The sequence below is a fragment of the Dendropsophus ebraccatus genome, chromosome 3 (assembly GCF_027789765.1).
Source record: "Dendropsophus ebraccatus isolate aDenEbr1 chromosome 3, aDenEbr1.pat, whole genome shotgun sequence".
In the NCBI taxonomy this organism is placed as follows: domain Eukaryota; kingdom Metazoa; phylum Chordata; class Amphibia; order Anura; family Hylidae; genus Dendropsophus; species Dendropsophus ebraccatus.
The window spans coordinates 90,059,573-90,076,486 of NC_091456.1; the positions used below are offsets into that span (position 1 = coordinate 90,059,573).

Here is a 16,914-nt window from a genome sequence, read left to right on the forward strand (position 1 = left end):
GTGTACTCAGCCTCCCTGAACAATCGGGAAATGCTGATTACTTGTACCTGCTGGCCCGTGCTTCAGAGGCGCTATGATGCTCATCCCGCCTCGGCGCCTGATTACTATGAGCTTCAGCAGCACTTCGTACTCGAGCACCAGATGCGTGGATCAATGTAGTAGATACACACTACATACACACTTGACCCCTATGAGCAGTCAGTGCATGGCTCATAGACACCCCTAGGGGGCTAAAAGTTAATGTAGGAAAGAAAGGAAAAAAAAAAAAAAACCCAATAACCCTTCCCATATTAAAAGTTTAAATCAAAGTTGCCATTTTATAAATAAAAGAAAATATATTTGCTATTGCCACGTGCGAAAAAGAACCAAGCTCATAAATTATCGCTTTACTGAGCTCACATGGTAAATGGCGTAGGTGCAAAGAAAAAAAAAATACAGCCAAAGCGCAAAATTGTTGAATTTTGGTCACATCAAATACGGAAAAATTGGAATAAAAATGTATCAAAAAATTGCATATACGCAGGCACGCTACCGATAGAAAGTGCAGATCATGACGCAAAAATATGAGGCCTCAGACAAAAAAATAAAAGCGCTAGGGTATGTTCACATGACGTTTTTGGCCGCACGTCGGGCTACACGGCACAAATCAGTGATAAAAGGATGCTGCCGTGCAGCCCGAAGTGCGGCCGGCGGCCACATTGATTTAAATGAGCAGGACGAAGTCATTATGTGACAATAAAAGGACGCTGATTGACCTCAGGGAGATCAACCAAAACACCGCAGAGACACCATCACGTGTCTCAACGCCAGTGTATTCTAGAACATTGCCCCCTGGGAAATCAAATATGCAAAAGAACACTGCAGAGACACCATCACATGTCTCGACGTCGGTGAACTAGCCAGACCTTCCCTCCGGGAAGGAACAACCAAGCCAAAGTGTTCTCCAGTCAAGGAAACCACCTCAGCAAGGTATCCATCCACAGACAGCTGTTTCGGGGTTTTTGCCCCTCATCAGTGTGGAGTAGGTTTCTGGCTAGTGGGAGCAATGACTAGTAAGTGCATGCAAAAGGACGCTGATTGACCTCAGGGAGATCAACCAAAACACCGCTCCCACTAGCCAGAAACCTACTCCACACTGATGAGGGGCAAAAACCCCGAAACAGCTGTCTGTGGATGGATACCTTGCTGAGGTGGTTTCCTTGACTGGAGAACACTTTGGCTTGGTTGTTCCTTCCCAGAGGGAAGGTCTGGCTAGTTCACTGACGTCGAGACATGTGATGGTGTCTCTGCAGTGTTCTTTTGCACATTATGTGACAACGTTCTGCTTATTTGCGGGACGTACACGGCTTTTGTGCAGGACTCATGTACGTGTACGTCCCGCAAATGAGCAGAACGTTGTCACATAATGACTCCGTCCTGCTCATTTAAGTTAATGTGGCCGCCGGCCGCACTTCGGGCTGCACGGCAGCATCCTTTTATCACTGATTTGTGCCGTGTAGCCCGACGTGCAGCCAAAAATGTCATGTGAACATACCCTTACAAGGATGGTAAAAAAGGAGTTTTAATCACACTTAGTATTTTTAAAAGCAGTCAAATAAAAGTAATACAAGTAACCTATCATTGTAATCATACTGACTTGAGAAACATACCGTATTTTCCGGCGTATAAGGCGACTGGGCGTATAAGACAACTCCTGACTTTTAAGAAGATTGTCAGGGGTTCTCATTATACAACCGAAAAATGTTAACTGCAGCTAAATTAAAAAAAAAACAAAAAAACACACACACACACACACACACACACACACACACACACACTTAACTCACCTAGGGCCTGTTCCCGGCCTCCGTGCGCCTCTCGTACCGTTCCCGGAGCAGGCAGTGTGACGTACACTACCTGCGCCAGAGACCGCCGAACCTCTCCAGGGCAGCAGAGCGTCTCACCGGAGAGGCTCGGAGACACTCTGCTGCCGGGAGAGTTTCGGGAGAATGAAAGAAGCGCCGGAACTTCCCAAAACCCTCTCCTTCTCCCAAAGCTCTCCCAGCAGCCGAGGGTCTCTACCCGGGAGAAGTTCGGTGATCTCAGTCTCCGGCACAGGTAGCGTACGTCACACTGCCTGCGCTGGGAACTGGCCCTAGGTGAGTTAAAAAGTTAGAAAGTGAGTTAGAAAGTAATCATCATTGAAAAAAATATGTAAAAATACAAATATAATAATATATATATATATATTTTTTTTAAATAAGGGAACAGGGATTATTAGAACCTTTATTATGATTTTTTTTTTTTTATTTAACCTTTTTTTTTAACACTTTTTAATTCCCTTCTATCCCGCAGCATACCTCCCTGTGCACAACAACTCCCAGTATACCTTCTTATGCACTACAACTCCCAGCATACCTTCTTGTGGTGATTTGTAGTGCACAAGCAGGTATGCTGGGAGTTGTGGTGCATAAGAAGGTATGCTGGGAGTTGTAGTACACAAGTAGGTATGCTGGGAGTTGTAGTACACAAAGGTATGCTGGGATGTTGTGTCGGGAGGCTGCTGCTGCACAACTGCAACTCCCAGCATACCTCCTTGTGCACTACAACCCTCAGCATACCTCCTTGTGCACTACATATCCCCAGCATTCCTCCTTGTGTGCAACTCCCCACAAGGTGGTGTTCTGGGAGTTGTAGTGCACAAGGAGGTATGCTGGGGGTTGCAGTTGTGCAGCAGCAACCTCCTGACACAACTTCCAGCAGCACAACTTCTTGTGCACTACAACCCCCAGCATACCTCATTGTGCACAAAGAGGTATGCTAAGGGTTGTAGTGCACAATGAGGTATGCTGGGGGTTGTAGTGCACAAGGAGGTATGCTGCTGGGAGTTGTAGTGCTTTAACAGCCTCCTAACACAACTCCTCCCAGCATACCTGCTTGTGCACTGCAACTCCCCACAAGAAGGTATGCTGGAAGTTGTTGTGTCAGGAAGCTGCTAATGCACCACAACTCCCAGCAGCATACCTCCTTGTGCACTACAACCCCCAGCATACCTTTGTGCCCAAGGATGTATGCTGAGAGTTGTAGTGCACAAGAAGGTGTGCTGCTGGGAGTTGTACTGCATTAGCAGCCTCCTGACACAACAACTCCCAGCATACCTCCTTGTGCACAACAACTCCCCACAAGAAGGTATGCTGGGAGTTGCTGTGCCACTGTACAGGAGGGCCCCAAGGAAAGGGGGGGGGGGGGCAGGATTGTGGACACCGGAGGGTGCGAGGGACTGCATTGCACCGGCAGGTCCTGGTGGTGGTGCGGCGCGGGGGACTCGGCTGCAAGGTCGGGAACAGGCGGGCACGGGGAACCCGGCTGCAGCAGCGGGAACTGGTGGGTAAGGGGGACCCGGCTGCAGCAGTGGGTCCTGAGTGGGGGGGGGGGGGGGGGGGGGGAAGTGAAATGGCTGCAGTCATTAGCAGTGGGGGCCGCTCCATATGCAGCAGACGCCTGCTGCATATGGAGCGGCTCAGGAGGGGTTAAATGCCGCTGTCAGGTGTGACAGCGGCATCTACCCTATAAAATAGCCGGGAGCGGAGAGCACAAGGGCGGAGGAGGGGCCACCAGGGTGCAGGGGCGCGGTACACAGAGAACATGTCCGGCGCTCAGCCACTGGCCGTGTTCTCTGCACGATACTTTATATTAAGCTGCGTTATTAGGCAGTTTAACATAAAGTATCGATACAAGGAAATCCTGGTACCGAACCTTTTTCTGCCCAAAATATCGATAGTAGTATGGATATTTCGGTGCATCACTAATTGCGAGTCAATTTGGCTCACAGAAGAGGAGATCAGAGAGCCCATACATACAGGACACTCTGCTAATAAATCTCACTCAAAACAAAACCAGGGCAGAGAAGGAAACTGGAAGACTGGGGGGGAGGGGGGGGGGGGTCCCCCAGGTTCTAAAAAGAGGTGTATTTTGACTATATACAGTCAGGAGGTAATCTAAGAGCTATTATGGTTACTGGGACTAAGGTATTCATCATCACAACTCGGAGAAAAATGACTTCCGATGTGGGTCCCAAGGCCTGTCCTCAGGCACGGGTTAGTTCCTACTTGTAAATAATTTCCCTCCAGCCCCTGCTGGCTGCTGCATTTTAGAAAATGCCAGACTTCTATAAAAATGACTATAGTGCAGCCATGTGAACGATGAGCAGGGGCAACAGCGGCTCTGTTTAAGTATTTCCAGGCCAAAATAATAATGCATGTAGTTTAGAAAAATGTCCATCACGGTGCTGAATAACAGTAATTTTTTATAAAACTTTGTAAAGTTGTCAGCTGCAGACAGTGGCTTGCTACTCGCCAGGTATGACATGGGCTTAGCATATGACACTGCTCCATACACTTGGACCCAACATTTGATGTACATGTCAAATGTCAAGAAAGGGTTAATTACTAGGTTGTGTTCACAAAGGGGAACATTTATTATTTTTGGCATTGGCCGTTTGCTGGTCCAGAAGGCACAGTTGCAAATAAATTTATGTGCACATGCTTGTTGTGTGGATACATTTTTGCATAAGGCCTCTCTTCGCTAGTCATGTTGGAGGGGCAGATATGGAGGGCAAATTTAGCAATTTTCCGACAAATAAAGAAACCTATGCCCGCTCTAAGTAGTGCGCACAGGATTTATGTAAAGGCACTGCGCCTCAACAAAAATCCGGGGAGCCTTGGCGCTGCATGCACAAATTTTTTAGCCTTGTACTAAAATCTCCCAAGATAAGAAAAAGTTCCCCATAGTGTTTATGTGGTTTCCAATGTGCATTCTGCAATGAAATCTGTAAAAATTCACCTAATGACCTCACCGGAATATCGGTGTTGTTGTCACAATGGAAACTCGTGTCACGGAGGGAAAAAAAAAAGAAAACTAACAGAAGTGCTATGCTTTTCATCGAAGAAATTCCACATGTGAATTAGCCCCACTGAATTAGAAAATGCTGCAAATTCTTCTGCATAAGAAATTTTTCCACCTGAATAATCTGTTGCGCAATCGTGGCCTTAATTTGAATATACGGGGCATGTTTTATTAACCTCTAGGACACATTTAGAAGAGTAAATGTATAAGGTGACGGATTCACAACAAAAATAAGCAAATCCCATTTTTGCCCTCATAGAGCCGCCTTCTCCACAGCCACTTCATTAGATCCTGAATTTGCATGCTGACTGTGCTACACCCACTCAGTAAGCAGCATTTTAAGCGTCTGCATAAAATTAATTACAGATGGTTTCATAACACAACAGGACATTCTTACTTTGTAAGGCTACAGGCCAAGAAGAAAAAAAAAAAAAAAAAAAAAAAAGTAAAATAAAAAAAATATATAGAAAAATTGGCAAAATAATACAACTACTTATTCAGAGTGTTCCCATTCTGCTGAGCAGCAGTGATACAACACAGCCCACTGGTAGCAGGGTACAGTTTGGTTATTATCCATCTGTATAAATGAGGCAATTAACTTGTTTTTATGGTTTTTATTTCTTGTCAAAATTATTTACGCTGTACATTATGTAATTCTGTATTATTTAGACTATAAGACGCACCCAGGGTTTAGACAACACAAAAGAAAATAAATGCATAAAAGGTACGTTCACACGTACAGGATATCTGCCCCATCAAATCTGCTGCGGATCCTGTATGTATGAACACACCTATAACATTTTTTTTCACAAAAACCTTCAACACCGCATACTTTTCCCCCTGAACACTATAGAGATCCTCACTGTTCCATCTGGTATCTAAATGGAAACTGCAATGAAAAAAACCTATCACCTGATTGGAAGATTTCCTAAAATAAGAAATGTATTCCACAAAACTGCCTGACCATACCTTTTGCCAGACAAAAGCATAGGCAAGCTAGGAGAGAGTGACACAGAACCCCAACTCTATAGACATCAGAGCCATTACAGAGGATGCACAGCTCAATATTGTCTGCTGTCCCACTAATAGATAAATCTCTGTGTAAACGCACCATAAGGCCTTATGCCTACGTTACGTGTTTCACGGACATGGAAGGCCTGTAGTATTAGTACATGAATTACTGTATGAATATGCTCAAGGGAAGCAGACAAGCATGGTCTCTTTACTACTTTTACTGACCCAGTATTGAAGTAGTAAAGTACCTGTCACTAGGTAATGAAAAAAAATGTTCCTATCTAAAATATATATGTGTGCAGTCTTGTAGTAATGTCTGCTTCCTTGCTGGTGGCTTATATTCAAATTCCCAATAATAGACACCTTTCCCTGGCAGTTCTCAAAAAATTTGTAAATTTTTAGTGGCAATGCCTCTTTAAAGTGAATGGACCAGCAGCTACATCGCTTTAAGACTTTTACATTAATAAAATAGTGCCAGCGCAGGGTTGCCGATGCAGCGGTTCTTTTTTTTTTTTTTTTTTGAACCACAGCCCGGATCCTGCGCATGTCGCCGTCCTATTCCCACTCACCGACCGTGTCACAGAGGAGAGCAGTTTCATCACACTGGGGGCGGGCTGGCCCACCTCCAGTGCTTCAGGCCAGGCCGGTGATCGGGAATAGACCGGCGCTGTGTGCAGAAACCGGGCCACAGTTTAAAAAAAAAAAAAAAAAAAAAAAAAAAAAAAAAAAGGACTGACACTGGCATCCCCATGGCGGTCTAAAATCTTAAAGCAATGTACCTGCTGGTACATTTGTTTTAAAGTATCACTGTCGTTATAACTTTAAAAAATCTAAATCAACGGTAGATGTTATATAAAGCAAGTTTACAACATACTATTATTATTATTTTAGTTATCATGGAAAACACGACACTTCCTGTTTTCTGTTTTTTTAAGAAAACAGGAAGTCCTGTGTATCCCAAGTCATCTGAGCGCTCTAGGAGAGAAGGCAGTCATGTGATTGCTGGACACATTGAGCCGCGACTCTCTGTACTGGCCGGAATTCCTGTGTTTAGTCTGTTTTTTTCAACCAGCACAAGTCATAAAATCTGCCTTCAGGAGACTGGACCTGGATTTCTGGTAAGTTCAGCTTTGTTTTACAGCGTGATAAAAATAATGAATGTATATTGCAAACTTGCTTTATTTCACATCTACTGTTGATTTAGATTTTGAAAGTAATAATGACAGGGACACTTTAAAGAAAGTTGCCATTACGTTCTAGCGGTGGATTTAAAATCCACTGCAAGGGCAATAGACTAGACATTTCCATCTCTGTTTGTGGTACCCTTAGACAGCACGCTTGTCATCTTGGGGTAATTATTGACTCTGATCCATCTTTCATTTCCTACATTCCATCCCTTTCACAGTCTAATCACTTACATCTAAAAAAAAAAAACAACCCATCTCTAAAATCCATCCTTTCCTCACTGTTGAATAAGAGAAAACTCTCATTGTTGCTCTGATTCATTCATTCCCATCTTCACTATTGCAATTCCTTAGTAATCAACTTTTCCCTCCCCAACCCATCCCTAATAAAGCAGCCAGGTTCATCTCCCTGTCCAGCCGCTATACCAATCCCCATCCCCCCACACCCACACCCACACACACCACCACCACCCACTGCTAGTCACTTCACTGGCTGCACCTTAATCTGGTCACCCTAATATCACTTCTCATTCCCCTACACTTAGGGCCCTATTACACCAGCAGATTATCTGACAGATTTTTCTGATCCAAAGCCAGGAAAGACTGAGATTCCTCCTCTTTTAGGTTACAAACCCACTTGCCGGATCTGCAGCGAGTCTCCTTGCTGCGTTTTTGCAGGGAGACTCGCTGCAGATCCCAGCCCTATACTTTCAATAGCAGAGAAACTCGCAGCAGGGATGTACATCCCTGCTGCGATTTTGTCTGCAGCCCGCCCCGTTAACCCCCCGGCCGCCGGACATTATACATTACCCGGTTCCCGTTCCTGCTTGCTTCGGGGCTCCCGGTGTCTTCACGGCCCGCCCGGCCAATAAGTGCGCTGCGGCGGGGCAGCTGCAGCGCACTGATTGGCCGGGCGAGTTTCTCTGCTATTGAAAGTATAGGGCCGGGATCTGCAGCGAGTCTCCCTGCAAAAACGCAGCAAGGAGACTCGCTGCAGATCCGGCAAGTGGGTTTGTAACCTTAAAATCCATTCCTGGCTTTGGCTTAAAAAAAAAAAAAAAAAAAAAAAATCTGTCAGATAATCTGTTGGTGTTATAGGGCTCTTAGTCCGGCACTCACAAACACTGGTTGGTGACAGATTCTTACACCTTCACTTGCACTACCCTATTTATAAGAGAAGGTGGGACCATTGTGGAAATTAAGCAGTTTAGCCCATACATGTGTATCTCTTATGTCTGATTTTGTCTATGTATGTAACCCTAACATTGTAAAGCGCTATGGAATATGTTGGTGCCATATAAAATATTTATTCATAATATTACTTTTGCTCTCTAAAACATGCATTTTCTAATCCAAAAATATGATATATGAATATGTCCAGATTATCTGTAGCAGGAATATCTGTGGCTTGCATAACTGTAGAAAAAAAGAAGGATAAGGCTTTGCTCATACAGAAGCTGAGACAAGTATGACGGATCCAACTTTGAATGGATTCTGTCAAAACCTGACAGATGTCTCTTGACTTGTTGGGTCTGAAAGGGTACTTTTGAGGGCAAGGCTTTTTACGGCTGTCAAAAATACTAGAATCTGAGTCACCATATATAACACCAGTGTGAAATCAACATTAAATACTATCCTTTCCTGACTACAATCTATATATTTAAAATGTTACAGTCACAGTTTGGGATTACTGATTACTAGCTAATGCCAGTAAATGCACTCAGCCAAGCACCTTCTCGCCCTGCTGTTTCTATGTTGCAGGAGGTAGATTCTATAGCAGGCTTGTGGAGTTCATCTCCTGCTGAAAGAAGACAGCAGTGAGAACAAGGGCTCAGCTTCTTTTGGCTCGCTCTAGCAATTAGTGGCATCTAAGCGTGCCGTTAAACAGAGATTTATCTGATATTTTTTAAGCCAAAGCAGGAATCAATTTGAGAAGAGGAGAAATCTCAGTACAGTGGTACCTTGGTTTAAGAGTAACTTGGATTAAGAGCGTTTTGGTTTAAGAGCGGTAAACGGTAATCCTGGCACTTTTTTCCCCTCTTTTCGTCTACGCCATTCATGATGGAGCTTGCTATATTTTAATAGATGGGACAATTACGCACGCATTTATTTTTATATGTTTTATTTATATAATGGGAAAGGGTGGTGATTTAAACTTTTATTGGGGGAGGGGCTCTGGGGTAGTGTAATAATGATTTTTAGGGTATAAACCCACACACCGTATACGCAGCTTATTTACTGCTGCGATACGCAGCAAATACGCAACAAAACACGCAACAAATACGCAGCAGATTAGATCTAAATAACTGGACACAGCATCAAATCTGCACCATCAAATCTGCTTCAAATCTGCTGCGTTTTTGCTGCGTATCTGCTGTGAATACGGTGTGTGGGTTTGTACCCTAACTTTTTTTTATTTACACATTTTAAGTCCCTTTGGGGGACTTTTACATTCATGTATTACATTATACACACTGATCACTGCTATGCCATAGGAAAAGACATATCGGTACGCCCAGGGTCGTCTGGGCACAGACTTTCAGGGCGTACCCGTACGTCCTTGGTCGTCTAGGGGTTAATAGAGAAGTGCAGTATAGATTCTAGGAGTATTTATTTCTTTCCAAAAGGGAGCAATCTGACCGCACTCCCACCAAATGTGCATTAAAGGGGAACTCCACATAAGGAAAATTTGTTTTCTTAAAAGAACATTAAAAGTTATATAGATGTGTTATCATATCTGTACGGTTCTGCCACACTGGTAGCTGATAGAAATGCAGGAAGTGAAGAAAAATGGCCTCTGTGACAATTCACATTGTCTCCTGCTCCCTCTGCTATCCCACCTTAGAAGACAAATCTTCCATGCTTCTGTCTCACATTGTGTGTGTTTGCTGAGTGCAGGCTGATGATGCAGACAGGGGGCAGGGCGTGATGTCACAGGAGGGGGGGCTGTGATTCACCATCTCTGACCGGCCATAAGCAGGTGCTGCACTGATTTCACTGATTGTGCTGTGCGGTGTTACAGGTAGAGAATACGGCGTGCTGTGTGGTGTTACAGGTAGAGAATACAGCGTGCTGTGTGGTGTTACAGGTAGAGAATACAGCGTGCTGTGTGGTGTTACAGGTAGAGAATACAGCGTGCTGTGTGGTGTTACAGGTAGAGAATACAGCGTGCTGTGTGGTGTTACAGGTAGAGAATACAGCGTGCTGTGTGGTGTTACAGGTAGAGAATACAGCGTGCTGTGTGGGTGGGACCACAATGAAATGATAAAGTACTGCAAATAATTCAGTAACACAATGAAACTGCAATGTGTGAACACAGCCTAGATATTCTGCAACAGATTTGGGTGGGGAATAGGAAAGGTGGAGGACTGTGATGAACAGCTGAGGGAAAGCATTGCATTCTGGAACCAGTACTGCATTCTGGGAACTGCTCAACCAGGAAGTACAGAAACACAATACAGAACAACCCCCGTCCCCCAAAAAAAAAAACAAATGGGTTTTTGGTAGTTTCAAAACTGAGATAGATAGGTAAAAAATGCGTTATGCTTCTGCAGAAGTTTCATTTTTTTAACCTCTACCTGGAGTTCCCCTTTAAGCTAACAACTGCTCCTAACATCCCAACACACAGGAGAAGATCCAGAATAGACAGGGGAAAATTTTAGACACGAGTTCATGTACCAACAGTATACAAGCTTTCGGGATGATTCCAAGTCACCAACAAAGTGGGATATTTTAGTAACAACCTGGAACATGGATGACCTCTGATCTGGAGAAAATGTTTTGCCTACATCAAGTTCTGACTTGGAGATAAAGTGTAACACTGGTGGGGTCAGCTAGCAGTGCAGCATATGCTTTGGAGATTCAATCATGATGCTGTAAGAAAGCCTGTATTGCAGCTGCTTGACTGAATGACAATCCAGTTATTGGCATTTAAATAAAACTCTTGAGATGCCAAGCCTGATGAATTTGTGTAAATCAAAGTTAAACTGACAATTTGGTGACAATTACATCTGTTGATATTTTTTTACCCACAGTAACCCCATTTTTTGATTAATAGTCTGAATACAGTTAATATTTTTGAAATCTGACCCCTGGCACTTCCTGTTTGGGAGTTCGGACACTCAGATCATTGACTTGTAAACATAAAATCAGACAACTATAAGGTGAAGCCAAACATGAAACGCACAAAAACTGGAAATGAATGTATGTTTTCTAGAGATGTCAGAAAGATTAAGGAGTGAGAAATATAAGTGATGGGCTGCAATCTATTCATTTCAGGGTATTAATGTCCCCAGTTCTCGAGGTCAGTGGGGGTCCCAGTGGTCAGATCCGCACCTATCAACTTTTTATCACCTATCTTATGGATAGGTGATACCTTTGGGCGTAGCACTTTAAAATTAAAGCAGCTTTATGGTATTTTGGCTGTCCAGGCACGATGGGAATTGGAGTTGTGCAATAGCTTGGGGGTCACTGGTTACACGACTTTCTAAACTTTAGTGCTCACTGTCTGACTCCCTGTTAGTGGGCAAAATGTTTGAAGGGGTTGTTCACCAAATTGTTTCTCTTTCCAAATCAACTGGTGGCAGAAAGTGCCAGAGATTTTTAATTTACTTTAATATTAAACTATCTCCAGTCTTCCAGTACTTATCAACTGCTGTATGTCCTGCAGGAAGCGGTGTATTCTTCCCAATCAGACACAGTGCTCTCTGCTGGCACTTCTGTCCATGAGAAAAACTGTTTCGAGCAGGAGCAAATCCCCCATGGAAAACCTCTCCTGCTCTCCAGACTGAAAAGAATACACCACTTCCAGCAGGACATACAGCAGTGATGAGTACTGGAAGGTTTTACATTTTTTTAATATGTATAAGTATATTACAAAAAATTGATGAATTGGTAACTTGAAGTAGTTATGTAGGTCAATGTGTGTTCTTGGGCGTTTGATAATGGAATGAGCACATATGACTAAGATGATGCATATATGTTAATGTAATTGAGCTCTGCAGATGTCATGTAATATGGGTGTAGGTAGGTCTCTTTGGGTAATGGGTGGGATGCATTAGTCACAGAACTTGATTGGTTATTTATGCATGATACCTACCTGTTACTTGAATGCTCTGTACATATCCTGCATTTTAGTTTTGAGGAGAAATAAAGATCTTTTTGGCACTTTTTATGGGCCGATTAATATAAATACTGCATAGACATATGCCAGTCTTCTACATTGGTACTTATTTATTGAGCCTATTACAAAGCTAGACCAGCATGAACAATCGCGGGATCATTGAGGCAGCTCTCCGCTTTTATCATGTTAGCCATACAATCCCTAATACACAGGGAGATACAAGTCTGGTGAAAGATAATCTTTAAAGTAATAACGTCACCCTCCCTTCATTTGCTTCTTTAGTGGACAGTGTCACCTAGGCAAGGCTTCTCTGCACTTGGGCCCCATCTCTCGCTTGGTGACAGTATCACTTTAACCCCTTAATTATCAATGACAAGTATACGTATTATGCCACTGTTAAGAGGGTACAGAGAGCGCTCAAAATATGAGCCCTCTCTGTATGGGGGTACTCCTGGCTGCTTTCAGTAGCAGGGGACCGTAGATATTAGCAGCGCAAACTTATTGTTCTTGTGGGCTGATTAACCATTTGAATTCAGCCGTCAAAAGTGGCAGCATCATTTAAATGCCAGTAAAACGCATTATAGGTGGTCCGCTGTGGCGATCAGGAGAGGCTGATCACTTGTACCTCCTGGGCCGGGCCTCAGCAACACTGACACTGATCCCAGCTTGGCCCTCAATTAACCCCTTAACGGGTATACCCGTCATGCAGCAGTTAAGGGCAAACAGAGAGGGCTCCCGTCGTGAGCACTCTCTGCAACCCGCGGTCCTCGGTTGCTGTGTGTAGCCAGAGACCGCAGGTCTTAGCCGCCATGGCCGGCTAATTAACTATTCAAATGCAGCTGTCAAAGCTAACAGCTGCATTTGAAGAGTATATGTGCCCCCTGTCCTGGGTGTCTAGTGGGTGATCTCCCCCCCGCGATGCGATCACGGAGGGGAGGTCCGTTCTAGTGAGCCGGCCGGGGCTCAGAGTCGGAGTGATGCTGATCCCGGCTCGGCAATCTATTTAGATGGTCTGCAGCAGACCATTATAATAGAGCAATGATCTGATGGATCATTGCTCTATTATATACACAGCATTGATCTCAATGGGAGATCAGTGCTGTGTATATAGAAGTCCCCCAGGGGGCTCCTTATGACTGTTAGTAAAAATAAAATGTTTTTAATAATAAAAAATGCCCTCCCCTAATAAAAGTTTGATTCACCCCCCCTTTTCCCATTTTATAAATAAAAATAAATAAATGTTTGGTATCGCCGCGTGCGTAATCGCCCGATCTATTAATTTGTCCCATTTCTGATCTTGCACGGTAAATGGCGTAAGCGCCAAAAAATCCCAACGTGCATAATTGCACATTTTTGGTCGCATCAAATCCAGAGAAATTGTAATAAAAAGTGATCAAAAAGTCGTATATGCGCAATCCAGGTACTGATAGAAAGAACACATCATGGTGCAAAAAATGACACCTCAAACAGCCCCATAGACCAAAGGATAAAAGCGCTATAAGCCTGGGAATAGAGTGATTTTAAGGAACATATATTTGTTAACAATGGTTTGAATTTTTTTACAAGCCATCAAATAAAAATAAAAGGTATACATGTTACATATCGTTGTAATCCCTATGACTTGAGGAACATATATAACATGTCAGTTTTTCCATTGAACACACGGCGTAAAAACGAAGCCCCCCCCCAAAGAAAAAGAATAGCATTTTTTTTATTTTTTTTTCTGGTTTCGCAGCATATTATATGGAAAAAGTCAGCCTGTCATTGCAAAGTACAATTAGTAATGAGGCTAGGTAAGCACATATAGGCAGTAATGAGGCTAGGTGAAACCTGGAGCATGCTCGAGTCGATCCGAACCCGAACTTTCGGCATTTGATTAGCGGTGGCTGCTGAAGTTGGATAAAGCCCTAAGGCTATGTGGAAAACATGGATATAGTCATTGGCTGTATCAACTTTTTCCAGACAACCTTAGAGCTTTATCCAAGTTCTGCAGCCCCAGCTAATCTAATACCGAACTTTCGGATCGACTCGAACACGGTTCGCTCATCTCTAAGAGAGCGCACGCGGGCAGGAGAGCGCACGCGGGCAGGAGAGCGCACGCGGGCAGGAGAGCGCACGCGGGCAGGAGAGCGCACGCGGGCAGCGCTAGCAGAGCACACATAGGCAGTAATGAGGCTAGGTAAGCACACATAGGCAGTAATGAGGCTAGGTGAGCACACACAGGCAGTAATGAGGCTAGGTAAGCACACATAGGCAGTAATGAGGCTAGGTAAGCACACACAGGCAGCAATGAGGCTAGGTAAGCACACACATCCAGTCTTCTAGAGAGGCCTCTTCTCCAGGAGCCGCTAGGGAGAAGCCGCCTGATGCATCACCCCCTACACTTTGGCAGAAATCTTGCAGCAATCCTCCCCACTCCCTCCTCTCCTCACACCCACACGGGAGAGAACACAGCTTATCTGCTACCTAGAAGCCGAGGGCGAGATGCTGGCTCCTCACAGCGCGGATAGGAAGGAGGGGACCCCGCCAGTCACACCCGGCTGTACGGGGGCACATACTGCAGAGGGAGTGCCAACACGTGTCCTGGCACAGCACATCCCCAGGGAGGAAGACACAGCCGCTACTTTACTCTGCGCCGTGTCACAGCACCACAAAGTGCCGAGTGCCATTCTATTACCTTAGCCATGCGAATCATCTTCTTGGCGATCTCTAGGTCTCCCTGGTGATTCTGCCCGATCTCAGCAATGATGAAGCATGGCTGCTCGCCACCCACCATCCGGCCGGGGCACAGCTCAAACTGGAGAGGCATGCTGCTTTCTGGCTGCGGTGGGAGCCGTGTGAGAAACGAATGCGGACTCCGTGCTACTGCTCGTCTCCTGCAGCCTGCTCTGCCTGTCAGCGACGCGTCCACACCAGGGCCGCACCCTCAGCCAATCACAGCCCGGCAAAGAAGGAAGCGTGGTCACCTGATCCAGCTAGGGAGAAGGGTCGGTCTGGAGTCGCCCTGAACACGCCCTGTTTCATTATTCATGGTGTCAGTACGGGGAGCCGCCGGCAGGATGCAGTGCTGTCTCTCCCTGACAGGAGAGCGAGGGTCGCGTCTGGGGAGAAGATGCTCTGGGAAAGATGACGCCATAGTCACGTGCTTTCAGCCGACCACCTGACTTCTGCCACAGTTCCTTCCCTTGGTGCGCTCTCATTTCTGCACTCTGAGGGGCTGTGCTGGTCCTGGCGTTTCTATTGTCCGTGTGTGCCGGTCCTGGCGTTTCTATTGTCCGTGTGTGCACAGTCCTCCCTGCCTCTTGGTAGAAAGTCTGGAAATCCAGACATTCTGATGTCCTGTGTGGCCTGCTACCTCAGTGGTCCCGCTGCCTTTGAGGATCAGTTACGTCACAGAATCCATTTGAAATTACTATTTTTTTTAGGGTCACATGTACAGGATACGCAGCAGATTTGATGCTATGTTCAGTTATTTAGGGTAGCTTCACACGTACCAACTAGTCGGCTAGGTCCTGGCAGATCACTTTCACTACATACACACAGCGGTCTGAACGACCGCTCCGTGTATGTAATTCTGCCGGCCGCTTAACCCCTTCAGCAGCCGCCTGGCTCCCGCTCTGCACCCGCTCTGTATACATTACCTGTCCTCGCTGCACGGGGTCCCGGCGTACTGCTCTCCCGCCCGGCCAATCAGTGGCTGCGGCTGGGCAACACACTGATTGGCCGGGCGGGAGAGCAGTACGCCGGGACCCGTGCAGCGAGGACAGGTAATGTATACAGGGCAGGAGCCTGGCGGCAGCTGAAGGGTTTATGCGGCCGGCAGAATTACATACACGCAGAATCGTTCAGACCACTGCGTGTATGTAGTGAAAGTGATCTGCCAGGACCTAGCCGACTCTCAGCGTTATTAACGCTGCGAGTCGGTACGTGTGAAGCTACCCTTAGTTACATTCAGGGGCGTTGCTAGGGTCCAGTGCCGTTGTAAGCGGTTAGCGAAGGAGCCCAGCGCAGAGGCTAGTAACCCCAATGACCGCTCTATTAGCCCAGCTCTATATCTGCCACTCAGAATAACTGCGGCTAAGCAGACACAGGCAGCCACCCGTCCTTGGCTCCCGTCAGTGTCACTGTCATCGGTAATGGTGCACACCACTGCCCAGGCAGCTTCTTCACAGCTCCCCCTGTACACACAGCGTCTGGGAGGTCTGCTCTAACTCCTAGCCTCTAAACCAGTGTTTGACACCTGTTTCTACCTCGGGAACTTCTAGCAGATAACGTTCTACAAAATGCAAAAACCTCATTCAGTTACTCACAGGTGACGTCTTCTTTGATCTGAGTTGTTCTCTTTCCCTTTACTCCATTTGGCCCTGACCACCATGATTTCTTCCAGCTGCTATTCATCTCCTCAGAACCTGCCAGACAAACATCTTATGGTGCGTTTACACAGAGAGATTTATCTGACAGATTTTTTTAGCCAAAACCAGGAACAGACTTAAAACAGGGATCAGGTCATAAAGGAAAGACTGGGATCTATCCTCTTTTCAAATCCATTCCTGGCTTTGGCTTCCAAAATCTGTCAGATAAATCTGTCAGTGTAAACGCAGCATTAGGCTCCTTAATTTTCCTTCAACTTCCTTCCCTTTTACCACCTATAGGCTCCTATACAGTAGTAATTCCACTGCTTGGTGTCAGTGCGTAGGTAGGTATGTGTGT

At 45.4% G+C, this 16,914-nt stretch overlaps 1 protein-coding gene across 1 annotated transcript in view; it reads right to left on the minus strand.

Annotated features, from left to right (window-relative positions):
* Positions 1-15,246, minus strand: part of NANS (N-acetylneuraminate synthase) — a 48,966-nt gene extending 33,720 nt beyond the window's left edge. The window contains exon 1 of the mRNA XM_069964376.1: positions 14,882-15,246. Within this exon, the coding sequence (XP_069820477.1) occupies positions 14,882-15,013 (132 nt within the window). The 5' untranslated portion in view covers positions 15,014-15,246. The remainder of the gene's footprint in view (positions 1-14,881) is intronic.
* Between the last annotated feature and the right edge of the window lie 1,668 nt (positions 15,247-16,914).